The sequence below is a fragment of the Mustela nivalis genome, assembly GCF_964662115.1.
Source record: "Mustela nivalis genome assembly, chromosome: 11".
Lineage (NCBI taxonomy): Eukaryota > Metazoa > Chordata > Mammalia > Carnivora > Mustelidae > Mustela > Mustela nivalis.
In genome coordinates, this window is record NC_139030.1 from 905,917 (window position 1) to 922,364 (window position 16,448).

The following is a 16,448-nucleotide window of genomic DNA, read 5'->3' on the forward strand; positions in this document are numbered from 1 at the left end:
AGCTCCAGCCCTTCTGTACCTCCTGTGGTTCATGGAGGAGCCAGTGGTCTGACTCCTTTGCCTTTGAACATGCTGTTCCCTGAGTTGGAATGCCCTTCCCTCCTCAGAGCCCTGTGTCTTTGCTGGTGTGTTGGAGGCTCATATCGCTCCCCCTCCCACCCTGCCCAAGGGGCCCCTCAATCTGCCTCCATAGGCTGGGGTTGCCCCTTGCTGGCACTGCACCCCCAGGGCCTGACCCCAGCAGACATCCAGGGAAAGCCTGATGAAGAAACCAGGGGAAGTGCTCTCAAATCAGAGCCCCCACGACAGGCTCCAGGAGGAGGCCGATGCTGGGCAGGTCCCACTCCGCCAACCCTGCCCTGGCACTCCCCAGAGGCCGGCACCACTTACTTCAGGGTTAGCTTGCTGTTGCAGGTGGAACAGGAGAAGCAATTCACGCACCATGCCTTGTTGAGGGCCGACACCACTGTGGGGGCAGGGGCAAGCAGGCTGAGCAGGCCCAGGCTGGCCCAGGACCAGCTGGGCCTGCAGCTGCAGGACCAACATGCCAGAGGGAGAGCAGGCACGTGCAGGGGGGAGGGGGCAAAGGGACAGAGGAGCCTTACCATCACCCTCAATCACATGGCTGCAGTTATAGCAGACGTCCCCAAAGAGCTGTGAAGAGAGCAGGTGTCAAACTTGTGGCAGGCAGTCATGCCCCAGCTCGGGGCCAAGGCTGACACCTGGCCCCCATCCCACCCCAAACAGCTGCTCTCAGGCATCCTCCCAAGACTCCTGGGCCCTTCCTGCCAGGGTGGCCCCGTTGCTCCTGCTGGTGTCCATGAGAAGGCTGGGCCAGGGCCGTACCCCCAACTTCTGGACCACAGCCACTGGGCAGCTCTGCCAGACTGGCAGGAGGGAGAAGGATGGCAGCACAGGTCACCCCCATGAGCCCAGGACCTCACAGAGCCCTCTCATTCACTTCCCATGGCAGGTCTGGGTCCGTGTCTCAAATGACACTGAGCACACAGCCCAGCCTCCACACCCACCATGGGCTCTGGAGGGGCTGCCCTGGTCCTCTCCTGCCCAGATGGGTGCATGCAGCGCTCCAGGCGCTCACACCGCATCACCTCCCTGAGGGCTCCCCACAGCCCCACAGCTGCTGTCCACTCCTGGGCCTCCGCAGGCCCCACCCACCCACCCTCTGCTCCCGGGCCCTACCTGGTTGTAGTGGGTCTCACAGTAGGCCAGACCCTTCTTCTCATAGTGCCGGTGCCCTAGGAACGGCTTCTCACACTTGGCGCAGACGAAGTGCTGAGAGGACAGGGGGAAGTCAGGGCAGCTTAAGGTTAGAGCAGCCACCCTGGGAGACAGGGGCCCATGGGATGGAGTGTCTCAGTGGGCTCCCCACTGGGCAGTGGGATTGATATCACCATGGACCTCCCATGAGTGAGCAGGCCCCACTCTTTCCCCAGTGCACAGTGACACACATTGCCATCCTCTCCAGGGCTGCCCCCCAGGCCACCAAACTCCGCCCAAGTTGTCAGGCATTGGTGAGGTGCCTGGGGCGTGGTGGGACCTCCCCACGGGGGCTCCTCTGTTATACGCAGGGTGCTGCCCCGAAAGACCGCATGTGTCTGCCTCCCGTGGGCATCCCCTGCAGGCCCCGGGTCATTGAGCAGCATCTTCCAGTTCCTGTGGTGTGTGGGGATTTGCCCTCCTCACAGAGGGCTGGGCACCAGGGCAGGGCCTGCATCAGAACCTTCCAAAGAGGCCACCCAAGACAGCTACTGGGACACAGACCTAGCCAGGGCATCAGGGAACAGAAGCCTCCCTTCCAGCTAGATTCTGTAAGACTGTGAGAGCCCGCAGGGTAGATGTGAATGATCCAGGTGACCCAGGCAGAACACCCCAGGAGCTAAGCCAGCAGGTGTGCCCAGCTTCCATGTCTCTATGCGGCCGGACACAGCCAGTTTTGCCAACCATAACCCCACAGGGTGTCTTGAGCAGACTTTCCCTGAGGTTCTCTTTGGCCTTTGGAATCCTCTAGAAGACCAAGAGGGGGAGGAAAGTAGGTGGGCACAGCTGCCTGACCGTGGTCTGGGCACTCAGGTCTCCTGTGTCCCAGGGTAGGCCAGGCATGAGGAGGGGCAGCATCAAGGAGGAGGGTCCCTGCTGGGAGCAAGTCCCACGGCTTTGGGGTGGGAGCGTGGAAGGGCTGCAGGGCCAGACTCCACATATAACAGTGAGCCTGGGGCACCCCCCAACCTCCTGGACTTACTCACCTCCACGTGCCACTGCTTGCCCAGCGCGTTGACCACACGGCCCTCGATGGGCCGACGACAGGCTCCACAGATGGGGACACCCATCTTGTCATGGCACGGCAGGCAGTAGAGCTCGCCCTTCAGCTCTCGTGCTTCTGCAGTCAGCTCCTTCCTGGGAGACAGAGCAGAGCCGCAGGTGACATCGCTGTCCCGCTGCAGGGCCCACCCTGGCACTGGTGGGTCCCACTAGCCCCTCCAGCCCCAGGGAGCAGCTTCCGGAGTGGACCCACTCTGGTCCAAAACAGTGCCCAGGGCGGGAAGCTCTTTGATCTCTGGTCTCTTCAGGGACTTCCTGTGCCCCAGACAGGCCCCAGGGCACAAGATTCCCGCACAAGCCTTGCAGAAGGCAGTCTGTGTTGTGCATTGTCGGGCCCTCTGAGAAGCAGATCTGTTCTCGGCCCCTCCGCACCAGACTGTGTGTCTGGGGCAGGAACAAGGGAGTCCTCCGCAGCTTCTTTCCTTTCTCCTCCCCTCTCCAGCACCAGCACCAACCCCTCATCCTTGCCCTGGCCCTCTAAGCCTTTGATTCCTTCCTCCCAGCTTCCAGGGGCCCAGCCCTCCCTCACCCTGTGTCCAGCGGGATTTCATGCAAGGGGCTCCCTGAATGGGGCCCGGAGGGAGCCGTTTCCTGCAGCGATGCCCTCTATGTCTGCCCCTTACCTTCCTCTCCGACTGGTCCACCCCTCCTGTCCCCTCACTGCCCTGGGTGGGGGTCCCGCCCACCTCACCACCTGTCCCTGGCACAGGAACTCCACTGTGGACGTACCCGCAGTGGGTGCAGCTGAAGTGGTCCGGGTGGTAGGCATCATTCTTGAACATAAGGGGCTGCTCATCTATGACCAGATGGCACCGCTGACAGACATACTTTCCCAGACCCTTGGCCTTCTCCCGGTTGTGGCAAGGCCGGCACAGGTGCCTGTGGGAAGTGAGGCAAGTGTTAGGGGCCGACTGCCCACTTCCCCTCTCCTCCCCACATAGCATGGTTCACCTCCTGGGAGAAGAGGCCCCTGGGCTCCTGCCTGCAGCTTTAACAGTACCCATAAGCCTCAAGAGGCTCAGCCAGTGGTCCAGAAAGGCAAGCTATCTAATCCTGCAGCCATGAAGGCTACAGCCGTGCCCTCACCAAAAAGGACTCTGGCACGAGAAAACAAAAATACACCAGAATGTTGGTGTTTGCTGACTTTGGATGATACAGTAAATGTGATAGTTTTCTTCTCCCCACTTTTTTTGAGCCTAGGACATTGTATGGAATAGAATAGACATTTCATTGCCATTTGCTGCAGATATAATTTTATTTTCAAATATCTTTGAACGTGGGTGTGTAACTGAATTGTGACTGTTAGCTTGAAAACCCTGCTGTGCTCAGCAGAAGAACACAGAGGGCCAGGTCCATCTGGCCTGCACAACCCCTTCCTTTGGGGTCTGTCAGACAAAGAGGGACCCGTACTTCTACAGGCTTTCTGTCTCCAAAGACAAGCACAGCTGTGTCAGACAGAGGCCCCCAAATCCAGGAACTATCATTACAGAGTCTTTTTTGTAAAGAACTCAGAGTAATTTCTGATGCTACTCCTTGCATTGGGCAACAGCTGTGATCTCTACTGAGAGAGAAATCAACATGGTTTCTGTTTCCTTGTGCCTCAAAGGTGGCGGGAATTTAGATTCAGGGTCCCCAAGCAAAGATGTACAAAGGTCCCAATCCATTACTCCCCTCCCCCACCTGCCGCCCCAGTCTATAAGCCTTCTTGATACATCTGGACCCTCCCTTCCTGTCTTCGCAGGCATCCGTCCACAGGAAGGTTTTCTACCCCTCAGCAGCCTCCACAGGGACCTGACACCCACAGTCAACCTCTTTTACGGGCAGATCAAGGACTCTAGTTAAGAGATTAACTCTCAGACTCAGGATCCTCCAACCAGGTGTGATGGGCAGATCCTAGATGCCAGGAAGGCCAACTGACTATCCATGGCCTTGACCCCAATGTCTGCCACCTCACTGGGGTCTGGACTCCCTGCAGCACAACACTGCTGTCTGCTTGCCTTGTTTGTGTTTTATCTCCCTAGTGGGTGGGAAGGCCAAGGGGCCCAAATGAGTGCCCGATAGCCACTTGTTAAACTGCTGACAGGCTCCAGGCTGTGCCCAATCAGGTTAGCAGCTCAGGCTGAGTCTCCAGTACATGAGTGAATGAATGATTGTAGAAGAGAGGAAGGGAGAGACAGTCAGTGGGTACCATGTCCCATGACAGTACAGCCAGACCAGTACTGGAAGCCGGCCCCCTCACCGGGGGCCCGATTCCACCTACCCATGGGATACAAATGTGGCCTGTCGCTGCAGTCTTCATCTCCCTGACTAAGGTTTTGCCCCCTCGGTCCCCAGATCCCTGTCCCCACCTCCTCCCCCAGACCCCCAGACCCGCTGCCACAGCAGGTCTGAGCAGAGATGCTCCCCCAGCCACCAGACTACCGTGGCTCACGCTCTCCACACCACACCTGCCACCAGCTTGTGCCTCTATCACAGGCACAGCATTTATGCCCTATGACCCCACTCCCAATTTTGGTAACTACTATTAGCGTTATGACATCACTCAAGCCATACGGAATAACTTCTGTTCCAAAGCTATAGAAATTAGCCCAACCCCCCACAATTCCGCTGCAACAATCGATGCCCTCACAGCTAATCACCCAACAACAGAAGAAGCCAGACACTCGCGTCAAATGGATGTGAGCTAGTACTTCTGGACCTCCATGTGAGGCAGTGCAGGGGAGGGGCCAGGCCCTGGTCATTGACTCCCATCCGAGACCAAACTGAGGAGCCCAGGGCCCCACAAGGAACCCTGGCTGGGAAACATCTTTTTTTTTTTTTTTAAGATTTTATTTATTTATTTGAGAGAGGGATAAGGAGAGGGAGAAGTAGGTTTCCCACTAAGCAGGGAGCCTAATGCGGGGCTCAATCCCAGGACCTCGAGATCATGACCTGAGCCGAAGCCAGACGCTTAACTGACTGAGCCACCCAGGCACACAGGGAAACATCTTTCCAACAGACTAGATCCCCGTACCAGATCTAAGGACAATCTGCAGAATATTTTTCTAGGTAGAATGAAGATGGAACCTAAGAATTCAAGCATCAAGGTGCAAAAGAAAAACCAGAATGAACCAAAACATTAACCCGCACAAATCGTAAGTTTTGGAGTGGCATGTACTTGGTTCAAATCCCGGCTCTGCTACTTCCTGGCAAGTGACTTCACCTCTCTGAGCCCGTTTTCCCATCTGTAAAATGGGCAGCAATCCCAACTGCATGGGACTGTGTGAAAAACCAATTTAAGATAGTACACATGGTAGTTACTCCCCAATGATAGCTAAGTACATTTTTTGGTTAAAAAATTTTTTGGTTAAAAATCTACAGGTCGGGCTCAGTGGGTTAAGCCGCTGCCTTCGACTCAGGTCATGATCTCAGGGTCCTGGGATCGAGTCCCACATGGGGCTCTCTGCTCAGCAGGGAGCCCGCTTCCCTCTCTCTCTGCCTGCCTCTCTGCCTACTTGTGATCTCTCTCTCTGTCAAATAAATAAATAAATAAATCTTTAAAAAAAAAAAAAAAACTTCTTTTGAAGTTAGGCATGCTGATTTGGTTCCCCGTGTTACCAGATACATCATTTGGGGGAAGACGGAGACAAACGAGCTTTACTTGTTCGGTGTCAGGAGCAGCCACTGCCCACACCCCGACCCCCCAACCCCAGCCTCAGGGATCAGGAAGAGACCTGGGGATTCCTAGGCAGTGGACCACTGTGGCCCTCCTCACAGGCCTCCTGACCAGAGGAGGAGCCCGCACAGGTAAGGGCCAGGCCTCGCAGGCTGAGCCGCGTCCCACGGGCACAGACAGCGCCCCATTATGAGGCGAATTGCAGCTGTGCCCTGCTCAAGATAAAGGCCATGATTTATTCCCCACGTCCGAACGGAGCCTAATTATACGGGGCAAGACACAAGGACCCTACAGCAAGTGTCCTGAAAGAATCCCCTCAGCCTCCCACCCTCCCCATTCACAAGACCCCTTCTACTGTCCCCCAGCAGGCTTGGGAGCCCAGGCCCGTTGCCATGGCGGCCAGCCCCTCCCTGGCCCCCACTGGTAGGAAATTATCCTGTGCTGAAACGTCCTCTTGTCTCTGTCCGTCCCAGCCAGTACCCCCCCCCACCCCGCCCAGCCCGCGCCCACTCCACAGCTTCGAACATAGTCACACACTCAGCCTCTGTGATGCTTAGTGGCCAAGCTGGTCAGGGGAGGGGGGCGGGGTGACTACAGGCTGGGACACACTGGAATATTCACGACCCAGTGGCAGCAGAGATAGCCGTAGGAGTGGCCCACCACACAAGGAACCTCTCGGAATGAAGCAGCCTTTCAGGGCCAAGAGGGGCTGCAGTCTCCCCTCCTCTCCTTAAATAGCCAGCCTTCCACCACAGCGGCACGGAGCCCACTGCCAGCACCCCCCAGCCACTGGCCGCAGCCCACCTGCCACCCCGTAGCCCTCCTGCCTTTGCACCTGGACCCGGCTGTGAGAGGTAAGGACCAGAGTCCGGTACGGGCAGGCAGGGGGTTCGGGAGCCAAGCAGTGGCAAACTCAGAGCGCGGGCAGGGATGGGCAGTATCTCTGTCCCTGAGACACTCTCTGGGATAATAGCATGACCTATTTATCAAAGGCTGCCCTGGTCTGAATCACAGTGGTCCCTCTAGGTGGTACTCCCATTGCACTGTCAGGTACACAGAGAGGGCAAGTGCTTTGTGCACAGCATTGCAACTGCGATGACAGTCAGCTGGAATCAGCACCCATGCTCTCCTCCACTAGCCTACCGTAGCACAGGGAGCAGCCGGAAGGAGAAGTAGGGAAGAAGATGTCTCAGGCCATGCGAGGAAACAGCCATGCCCACCTACCACAGCCACCTTGGGCCCCTTCCTAAGGCCACGTCTGCCCACTCCTCCCCTTCATAGAGGCCCAAGACCTTTCCCCTGAAGTTTGGCTTTCCCATAGTCCCAGAGCCCCAGAGCCCCCGATGTCCAGGCTCAGGCACGCTCCACGTGCCCACACCACCCTGTTTTGAGCAGCGCCACAGGGGGAGCCAGCGGCGGCAGGCAGAAGCTTGCAGGTCTGGGGTATGCAGAGAGGGGCCCATTTCAGACCACGCTGCAAAAATCAGTATCAAGAATCCCAAAATGGGAGAGCTACAGAAACCTCAACAAACCAGAAACAAGCCTAAAAGCATTCTAAAATTGAGTCTAAATCCCAGATAGAGCACCATGCATGTGGCGTTCGGCGCTAGTAGGAAGCTGAGGGCAGAGGGCAGGAGGCCAACAGCCAGGGGCTGGCACGGCCACAACCAGTGCAGCCATGCAGGCCCCACAATTGATGTAATGCTCTGCTATCTCCATCTTGAAACTCCTACTTTTTAAACAAGGGGCCCTACATTTTCATTTTGCACTGGGTGCCAAAAATTACATTACCAGTCCTGGGGCCAGACTCCAAGGAGGTGCCCCTGAGCCTCGGGGACAATTCCAGCATGAGCCCTGAGGCCGAGCCACAGTCCCAGCTCTGGCACCCGGTACCCAACCACCCACAGAGGCAAGGCAGTGTTCTGGGAGGTGCTGGGTGTCCCTGCTACGTGTCCCTGAGCTTACTTCCAAATCAAGGGCCACTGTCTCTGGCCAAATGACCTGGGTCAAGTCAGCCGACTTTAAGCCTTGACTTCTTAATCCCTAATCTATAAAAGGAGACTACCAATGCCTGCCTCCTAGAAGTGGTGGAGTGGATAGCCAGTACCCATGAGCAGCCCTCAGGGAGGGGCTGGGTGACAACTGCCCTGAGGGGCAGAGTCCAGGTGTGAGGGGCAGCCCAGAGCAGAGCAAACCCAGCCCCGGGTTCCATACCACCCTTCCCTTGCTTGGACCCATCCCCTCTCCCAGCAGCCAGGGCTTCCCTGGCAACAACCCCTCAGATCACATGCACTTGGAAACAGCAGGAAAATAATTTCTCTGTATTGGATCTCGGGCATCCTGACCCACTCTGGAGCAGGGGAGATCATTTGGGAAGTTCCTGGGTCCCTTCAATACTAGGGAAGTAACCCCCTTTACTTGAGGATGGTTATAGGCCAGAGGCTCTCTGCCACTCCCCCACATTGTCCCTGGCTCTCTCCTGCTCAGGCAACCACCCTCTCCCTTCCATGTATATGCTGTCGGGGGTGGCGGGGTCCCTGCAGGACCTAAGTGGTGGTTGATGAAGCCTGATGGGGAGGGTCAAGCCGCTGCCCAGCCTGACAGCCCAGCACACCCACAGTCTCAACCACCTGCCCTGCTCTGTCCACTAAAGGCGGGTGTGCCGGGCCCTCCCCACACGTGTCTGCTCTTCAGCCATGCCCAGCCTCCTCCTCCTCGAGGGGCTGCTGTGCTGACAGAGCTGCCACCAGACCTCCTGAGGGAAGAAAAGCCAGGGGACGCTTGCAGAGAACTTGCTCTGGCTCCCCGAGCGCTCAGTACAGAGCCAGGCTCAGCCAGGACAACAGCCCTGACCATGCCATGGCCACAGCCAGTGCTCCTCCTCCAGCAGCTGAGTTGCAGCTTCCCTCCCACAAGCCCCTCTCCTGACCCTCTGCATGGCAGTCACACAGGTAGGCCTTTCAGGGGAGCCCCAGAATCTGCCCTGCAAGAGAGGGTCTGCCAGGCATCCACCCCCCCTGCAGACACTGCCCAGGCAAGTCATGATCTCAGGGTCCCGGGATCAAGTCCTGCATTGGGCTCCGAGCTCAGCAGGGTGGGTGCTTGAGGGCTTTCTTCCTCTGCCCCTCCCCCCACTTGGGCTCTCTCTCCTCTCTCAAATAGTAAATCAATCTGGAAGGAAGTAAGGGAGGGAGGGATGGAAGGGGCGATCTACCCATGCCCATCGGGACTGGAGCTCAAAGGCCCCTTGCACCACCCCCTAGCATTCAAAGAAGGCATACCTGGGGAGCATGGCAGAAAATGTGGGGCCTTCCCTCCACCTCAGAGCCCAGACAGATGGGATTCACTCCCCACTGTCCCCATGGTCTGAGAGAGTGGACTTATGGGACAACACCCAGGGGGACCCAGGCTCCTGTGCATCTGGCAGGGATGCAGTGGCCAGTGGGAAGGCGGCCCCAGCAGCAGGCTAGCAAGCTCTAGGCCCTGGCTTTGTTTTTGCTTTTTGCTGAGCTTCAGAAAGCCTCTGATACTTACCCACCCCAGATGAACACAGGGACTGCTGTCAGTAGTCCCCAAGGCGATGACAAACTAAGACGCTTCACAGGTCCCAGGCTCTGGAACCTGTCTGCTTGTTCCCTCCAGGCTTGTCCCCTGGCTCTGCTTCCGGCTGAAGCATGAATGGCCTGGAGGTGGCTTCCCCAGGTCTGACTACCAACTCCTCCCTGGTCATCTCAGAACAATGTGGCCAGGAGACGCCACTGGAGAACGTCCTCTTCGCCTCCTTCTACCTCCTGGATTTCATCCTGGCTTTTGTTGGCAATGCCCTGGCCCTGTGGCTTTTCGTCAGGGACCACAAGTCAGGCACCCCCGCCAACGTATTCTTGATGCATCTGGCTGTGGCCGACTTGTCCTGTGTGCTGGTCCTGCCCACCCGCCTCGTCTACCACTTCTCTGGGAACCACTGGCCGTTTGGGGAAATCCCGTGCCGACTCACCGGCTTCCTCTTCTACCTCAACATGTACGCCAGCATCTACTTCCTCACTTGCATCAGCGCTGACCGCTTCCTGGCCATCGTACACCCCGTCAAGTCCCTCAAGCTCCGCAGGCCCCTGTATGCACACCTGGCCTGCGCCTTCCTCTGGGTAGTGGTGGCCGTAGCCATGGCCCCGCTGCTGGTGAGCCCGCAGACCGTGCAGACCAACCACACAGTCATCTGCCTGCAGCTGTACCGGGAGAAGGCCTCCCAGCACGCCCTCGTGTCCCTGGCCGTGGCCTTCACCTTCCCGTTTGTCACCACGGTCACCTGCTACCTGCTGATCATCCGCAGCCTGCGACATGGCCCTCGTGTGGAGAAGCGCCTCAAGAACAAGGCGGTCCGCATGATCGCCGTGGTGCTCGCCATATTCCTGGTCTGCTTTGTGCCCTACCACGTGCACCGCTCCGTCTACGTGCTGCGCTACCACGGCGGCGGGACCTCATGTGCCACCCAGCGCGTCCTGGCCCTGGGAAACCGCGTCACCTCCTGCCTCACCAGCCTCAATGGGGCGCTGGACCCAGTCATGTACTTCTTTGTGGCTGAGAAGTTCCGCGATGCCCTGTGCAACCTGGTCTGTGGCAAAAGGCTCTCCGGCCCGCCCCCCAGCTTTGAAGGGAAAACCAATGAGAGCTCACTGAGCGCCAGGTCAGAGCTGTGAGCCCTCGGACGCCAGCCATGGCCCCCAGTGCCACAGACTGTCCTCAGAAGGACCTCCCCACTCCACCCCAGGATGCACACCACCAGACTCATGAAGGAGAAGCCCAGTCTCTCCAAGGGTGGAACTCAGCACCCAGTAACTGGTTCTGTCTTATCTCATGTACAAATCCCTAAAAGAGGACACCCCTCCATGGGACCAATCAGCCACCCACCCCCTGCAGAGACTGTGCTGGCCCTGCTCACTTACAGTTACTGGATACTCAGTGACTTCACCCCATGGCAGGGGGGGCAAGGGGGCCAGAGGAACAGTTCCCAAACAATGAGTGTCTTTCTTCCCCAAGGGCTGCTTGCTAGACTCCCAACCTCCTTCCCACCACGAAAAACACACAGCAGCAGAGCTCTGCAGAAAGAACCCCAGACAGCAGCTGCAAATGACTGGAGAGAAGGGGAATGTGGGAATCCTGATGGAGGGAAAGGAGTATGGGTTTCCCAGGTGGCACCTTTGCCAGATGACCCCTGAGTTCAGGGGACATGGACGGTAACTTATAACTGAGTGTTGTACGTACATTTCAGGTTGGCCAGCAAATGACATCCAACAAGCACGGCCTTTGGGCTCCTCATCTCAGCGCTGGGTCCTTGCTCACTGCGCAAGGCCTGACAATCCCCACAGCTTCTCGGTAGCCTGATCCCTCCTGAGTCAGCTGAGCAGCCGGCAGGGGTGGACAGACTGGGGAGCCGGGCTTTGTCCTCGTCTCAGGACACCTCCAGCAGGGAGCCCACGCCTGGCATGGGACCCTGTGTCCCACTAACCAAGACCAGCAGCGATGTGCTTTGCCTCCTGAGAGGCTCTCCCTGCCACGGCTGGTCCCAGGTCTCCTTTTGTACCTGATCACACTAATTGTAAACATAACTGTACTTTTAGATTCTGAAGGTTATTGTGTTCAGTTGACATAACTCCCTTCCCAGAACTTCTCCCTCCCACCCAAGAGTGTCAAAGCCGAGGTGAAGACTGGAGAGGCCAGGCAGCACGTGCTTTTGCCTCTGGATCAGACAGCCCCCGCAGCCTGCCCCACGTGCACACTCACACTCTGCACCACAGACCTCAGAGGGCGGCCCCGGGCAAGGAGGGTCTCTGCGGGGTGGCCACACTTTCTTCATAGCAGCACCTTACTTCAGAGCGCCTCCAGCCTCTCCCGGGTTTTCCCAGCCTCTCCTGCCACAGGCAGCTCCATATGAGCTGGAGCTCAGGAGAGAGGACTCGCTCAGGCCCACACCTGGCGGGCAACCCCTGATCGGCACAGGACCGCCAGGACACCACCTGCCCTCCACAGCCCCTCCTGTAGACAACGACAGGGGACCATGCCCGGTGGCCCACAGACACCAAGACCGACACCAGGCAACAACGCAGCAGGAGAATGGGAGAGATCACTGCAGGCTGCACCCAGAGCAGATAGATGGTGCAGTGGCAGAGAACAGAGAGGCAACAAGGTAGGAGAGGGAGGGGGACTCTCAGCTAGGGTGGGCGGCCACCTTCACTGCGTGAGAAGACCTGCTGGTCAGCAGAGGAGAGACCAGGGTTTGGTTGGGGCCTGTTGATTTTGGGATGCCCAGTGGGCACCAAGTGGTTGAGAACCCGAGGGAAAGGTCTGGAGTGGAGGTGGACATCTGAGTCATCCAGCACATGCATGCCAGTCGGGGTTCTGGGACTTTGGACAGAGACGAGGCCCAGGTGCTGAGCTGCCAGCAAGCAAACATGGAGAGACAGGTGGAGGGAGGTCAGAAGAGGAGAGCATTTCAGCACAGCCACAAAGCAGGAGGAAACTACGAGAACACAGGGTCCTGGGTGCCTGGAGAGGAGGCATTTCAACAAGAAGAAAAAGCTGCCGTGAAGCCTGCTGAGAGGTCAAGAGAGGACCGTGGTGACCCGTGGGTCTGGCAATGAGGAGGGAGGTCATGGGGATGGACCTGACTGGCAGTGGGGGGCACATGAGAGGAGCCAGCAAGGGCACTGGAACATGCCGCAGATGGCCACAATGGGAGGACAGCTCTGGGAGAAGCAGCGCAGACTGCAGCGGAGAGCTCCACTGGAGAAGGAGGAGCAGGGACAGGGCCTCCATGGGGCACTGTGACTGAGGCCTGGGCAGCACCAGGGCAGGGAGCAGGAGAGCCTTCCCCTCGGGAAAGTGGTGGGGAGGTCCTCACTCTAGGAGGGTGGAGGGGAAAGAGACAGTGCAGGGAGAAAAGAGCCAGTCCTCCAGGAAGAAGGGAACTCAGTCTACAAAGGAAACTTAGCACAGAGTGCCAGAGTCAGTTCGGGCCCCCTGGCTGAGTGATTTCTTTCCAGGAGCATTTAGCCAGGGGCACAGGGAAGGAGGCAGGCAGCTCCGCTCAGCAACAAGGGCTGGCCAGACAACAGTGATGACCCAAAGCTCTTTATCCATCCACTGCCTCTGATGGCCCCTGCTCCGGCCAGCTACCTCCTCACTGCCTGCTGTCAGCCTGCTTCTGGGAGCACGCCCAGGCCTGAGGCAGTCACCCCGTACTCTCTCTGGCCCAGCCCTCACCTATAAACCAGGGGTCTCTCAGCTGCCTTGCAGATGGGCCCAGGCCTTGCAGGGAGGCACTAAACAGTGCATTTGGTGAGGGTCCACCTCCTAGACAGGATCCGGCCCACCTCACCTGCCTGCGTTTTTCACGAAGCCCAGGTCAGCCAGCTCCACGTCACATAGCTCACAGCGGAAGCATTCCGGGTGCCAGTTGTTATTCATGGCCTTGATGACACGGCCAATGATGAACTCACCTGGAAGACATGGGTCCCAGCTCACTGAGGCAGGCACGTGCCCCCCTCCCAGCCCCCTCCAAAGCCCTGCCCACACTGGCACTTGCCTGAGCTCAGCCTGATCCCAGGGCTCCCCTCCCAGAGCTTGGGGAGGTGATGCCTCCAGAGAGCTGGTGCTCAGAGAGGGGATCAAGGAAGAGCACCTGTGCTCCCGCCTACCTGCCCAACCCCCTAGGCATGCAGAGGAGGTGCTACATCCAGCCCTTACCGCAGGATCCACAGCATGGAGCAAACAGCATTTGGAAGTCATGTTCGCAGTACTTCCGGCCTTCAAACTGCAAATGGACCAGCAGAGAATGTTCAAGCAAACCTCCATCATTCCCCTCCAGCTGGCCGGTCTTTGTTGGGTCAGGACCCACCCTCAGGAAAGCTAGAAAGGCACCCCAATTTGTGCAATTGCTACCGTGACAGGAAACCGGGTGCGGCACCCAACCCTTCCTGCGGAGAAGACTTCCTAGAGGAGGTGGTAAGGAGCTGGAAGACCGCAGGGGGTTGGAGTGCTGAGAGGAGGGCAACCCAGAGCAGCAGGGCCAAGGCCTGGAGATGGGAGGGAATCCGCAGGAATGGGCCTTTACCACAGGGCGGGCGTGCAAAGTAAGGGGTCTCCAAGAAGCTGGGAACTGGGCAAGGCCAGCCCTCAAAAGCCACTGCTGTTTGCACAAGACCTTGGCCCTGCTGGTCCTGGAGCGAGCCGAGGGCTGGGACCAAGTCTGATTTATAAATGTCGCTTGACCCTATTTCCTGTGTATTTTCTCTGTGTGAGAAGTCCATTTCCCTCAGAGGCCACAAGATACCCAGAGAGGGAGACGGAAAGAGGAACACAGGAAAAACATGGGGGCCTGAGGGAGAACCCCAAGTCCTGCAGCTAGCAGGAGCCACTCCAGGCACCAGCCACTGTCCCCATCTGCCTGGACAATGATGGCCTTGCCATGGTCCCAAGTGTGGCCAAGCCCTGCCCCAGATTTCTTCTCCCTTGACAATTTTCTTTTTAAAAAAGTTTGGTTTGTCCTCTTCTCTGAAATGAGCATCTTATTAGTCTGCAACTGAATATGGCCCTACACAGTAGCCCATAGAGGAAGCAGGGCATGAACTTCATTCAGCAACAACTCTTTCCTGAGCACCTACTGTATGCCAGGCTTTGTTCTAGGCACATGGCCACCACAAACAGAGCTCAGCCTCCCTTCCCCCCTGCCTCTACAGTAGGCCAGCATTTCCCAAGAGGATGGAAGTCTCCAGTGATGTCAATAGGAGCTCACACACTGCATGGCCGTCCATCTGCCCATCCTGTCAGCTGTACCTTCTAAGCCTCTCTGGTCTCTGAGACCTGGTCACCACCTCCACTGCAACCACCAGTGGCATACTGGTAAATGATGACCAACCGGCCCTTTGGAAGACGGGGTCTGCTCTGTAACATTTACCAGTTTCTATGGTGTGATAATTCCTGCCACGGACAATGTCAGGCTCCCAACACAACATCAGCATGGAGTTAAGATATGTGTGGCAGCCATCAGGGTACATTTCCACCACCCAGGTACAAGAGACAAATAACTTCGAAGGCACAGATGATAGGAAAATGAAATAAAATAATTAGGAAGTGGTGAGTTTTGAGTATGTGTTACCCTTGTTTCCAATAAAATTTTATCTCACTGTACATTTATATAACTTAATTTTTAATAAGAGTTATGTTTAACCACTAGTTGGCAAGATTATTGAAAATTTAAATAATCTGCTCTTATGAGCCAGTGTTGATCCAGTTCACTTGACCAGGGTTTTTTTGGTAATCCAGCTTCTGGTCCCACCTGTTCTCCAGCTTCTGTGCCTGCCCATATTTGTATCTCCCCAGCACAGCAAGGAGAGTGGTCCTTTTCAAGCTGTCAGACAGACTGCCTCTGGCAACCCTCAAATACCCTGCATGCACTGACCTCAGGGCCTTTGCACCTGACTGTGCTCTCTGATGAATGCTCTTCTTGCAGATGTAGGCTGGCTCCCTCACCTCCTTCAGGTCTGCTCAAACATCATCTTCCCTGACCACCCTCTGTCCGCACCCGAATTCCCTGTACCCAGAGCACTGAGCACCATCTGATATACCATATATTTATTGTGTTCACCGTCTGCTCTCAAAGGAGGGTATGAACTGCCAGAGCTGGGTGTTTGCGTCCCATGGGCTCCCAGAGTCTACCCAGAGGAGGCTGGATGAATAGTGACTCTCCTTCACAGCTTCACAAGTGAAGACACGCCCACAAAGGGCAGACCTGGCCTGACTGTTCATCAGTCACTGGTTGGGACCATGGCTGGCACAACCTGTTAGCTCCTAGGAAGCAGGCTCTGAGCTGGTGGGGGCTCAGGCTCCAATACGGTAGTCCGGCCGAGGGTCCCGGCCAGGTGCTCACCTCGTAGAAGAGCCCCTCAGGGAATGGCCGGAAGCACTGGGCACACACGAAGCAGTGCTCATGGTACAGCTCTCCGTTGCTGTTGACTATCCGCTCAGCAGGGGCGAAGCGTGCCTGGCAGCGCTGGCACACTGCATTGGCCAAGGCGTTGGACATGTTGCTGGGGGGAAAGGGGTGGACAGGTCAGGCCTGGGGAGGGGCAAAGACAAGCAAGCCTGGGGAGCTGCACTCAAGGGGCACACCTCCCTCCTTAAAAAGTTAAAATGCTTGGGCACCTGGGTGACTCAGTGGATTAAAGCCTCCGCCTTCGGCTCAGGTCATGATCCCAGGGTCCTGGGATTGAGCCCCGCATCAGGCTCTCTGCTCAGCAGGGAGCCTGCTTCCCCCTCTCTGCCTGCCTCTCTGCCTACTTGTGATCTGGGTCTATCAAATAAATAAATAAAATCTTACCAAAAAAAAAAAAGTTAAAATGCTCTCCAGAGTAAGGGAACTCGCTGTCCTCACCCTGATGACAGTCTTGGCACTGTGGGG

At 57.1% G+C, this 16,448-nt stretch overlaps 2 protein-coding genes across 11 annotated transcripts in view; one reads left to right on the forward strand and one right to left on the reverse strand.

The window, feature by feature from the left end:
• Positions 1 to 16,448, reverse strand: part of LIMS2 (LIM zinc finger domain containing 2) — a 38,063-nt gene that overhangs the window by 1,303 nt on the left and 20,312 nt on the right. For 9 of the 10 annotated variants that reach the window (XM_082690306.1, XM_082690304.1, XM_082690311.1 and 6 more), the window contains 8 exons: positions 15,918 to 16,077; positions 13,736 to 13,802; positions 13,368 to 13,488; positions 3,070 to 3,219; positions 2,265 to 2,415; positions 1,201 to 1,293; positions 606 to 654; positions 391 to 466 (listed from right to left, as the gene is read on the reverse strand). In XM_082690306.1, coding sequence (XP_082546432.1) covers positions 391 to 466; positions 606 to 654; positions 1,201 to 1,293; positions 2,265 to 2,415; positions 3,070 to 3,219; positions 13,368 to 13,488; positions 13,736 to 13,802; positions 15,918 to 16,077 — 867 coding nt within the window. The remainder of the gene's footprint in view (positions 1 to 390; positions 467 to 605; positions 655 to 1,200; positions 1,294 to 2,264; positions 2,416 to 3,069; positions 3,220 to 13,367; positions 13,489 to 13,735; positions 13,803 to 15,917; positions 16,078 to 16,448) is intronic. The other variant, XM_082690307.1, reaches the window with a different exon arrangement.
• GPR17 (G protein-coupled receptor 17) lies at positions 5,942 to 13,359 on the forward strand. Its single transcript, XM_082690314.1, has 2 exons — positions 5,942 to 6,849; positions 9,638 to 13,359. The coding sequence occupies exon 2, from the start codon at positions 9,670 to 9,672 to the stop codon at positions 10,687 to 10,689; it is 1,020 nt and encodes a 339-aa protein (XP_082546440.1). The 5' UTR covers positions 5,942 to 6,849; positions 9,638 to 9,669; the 3' UTR covers positions 10,690 to 13,359.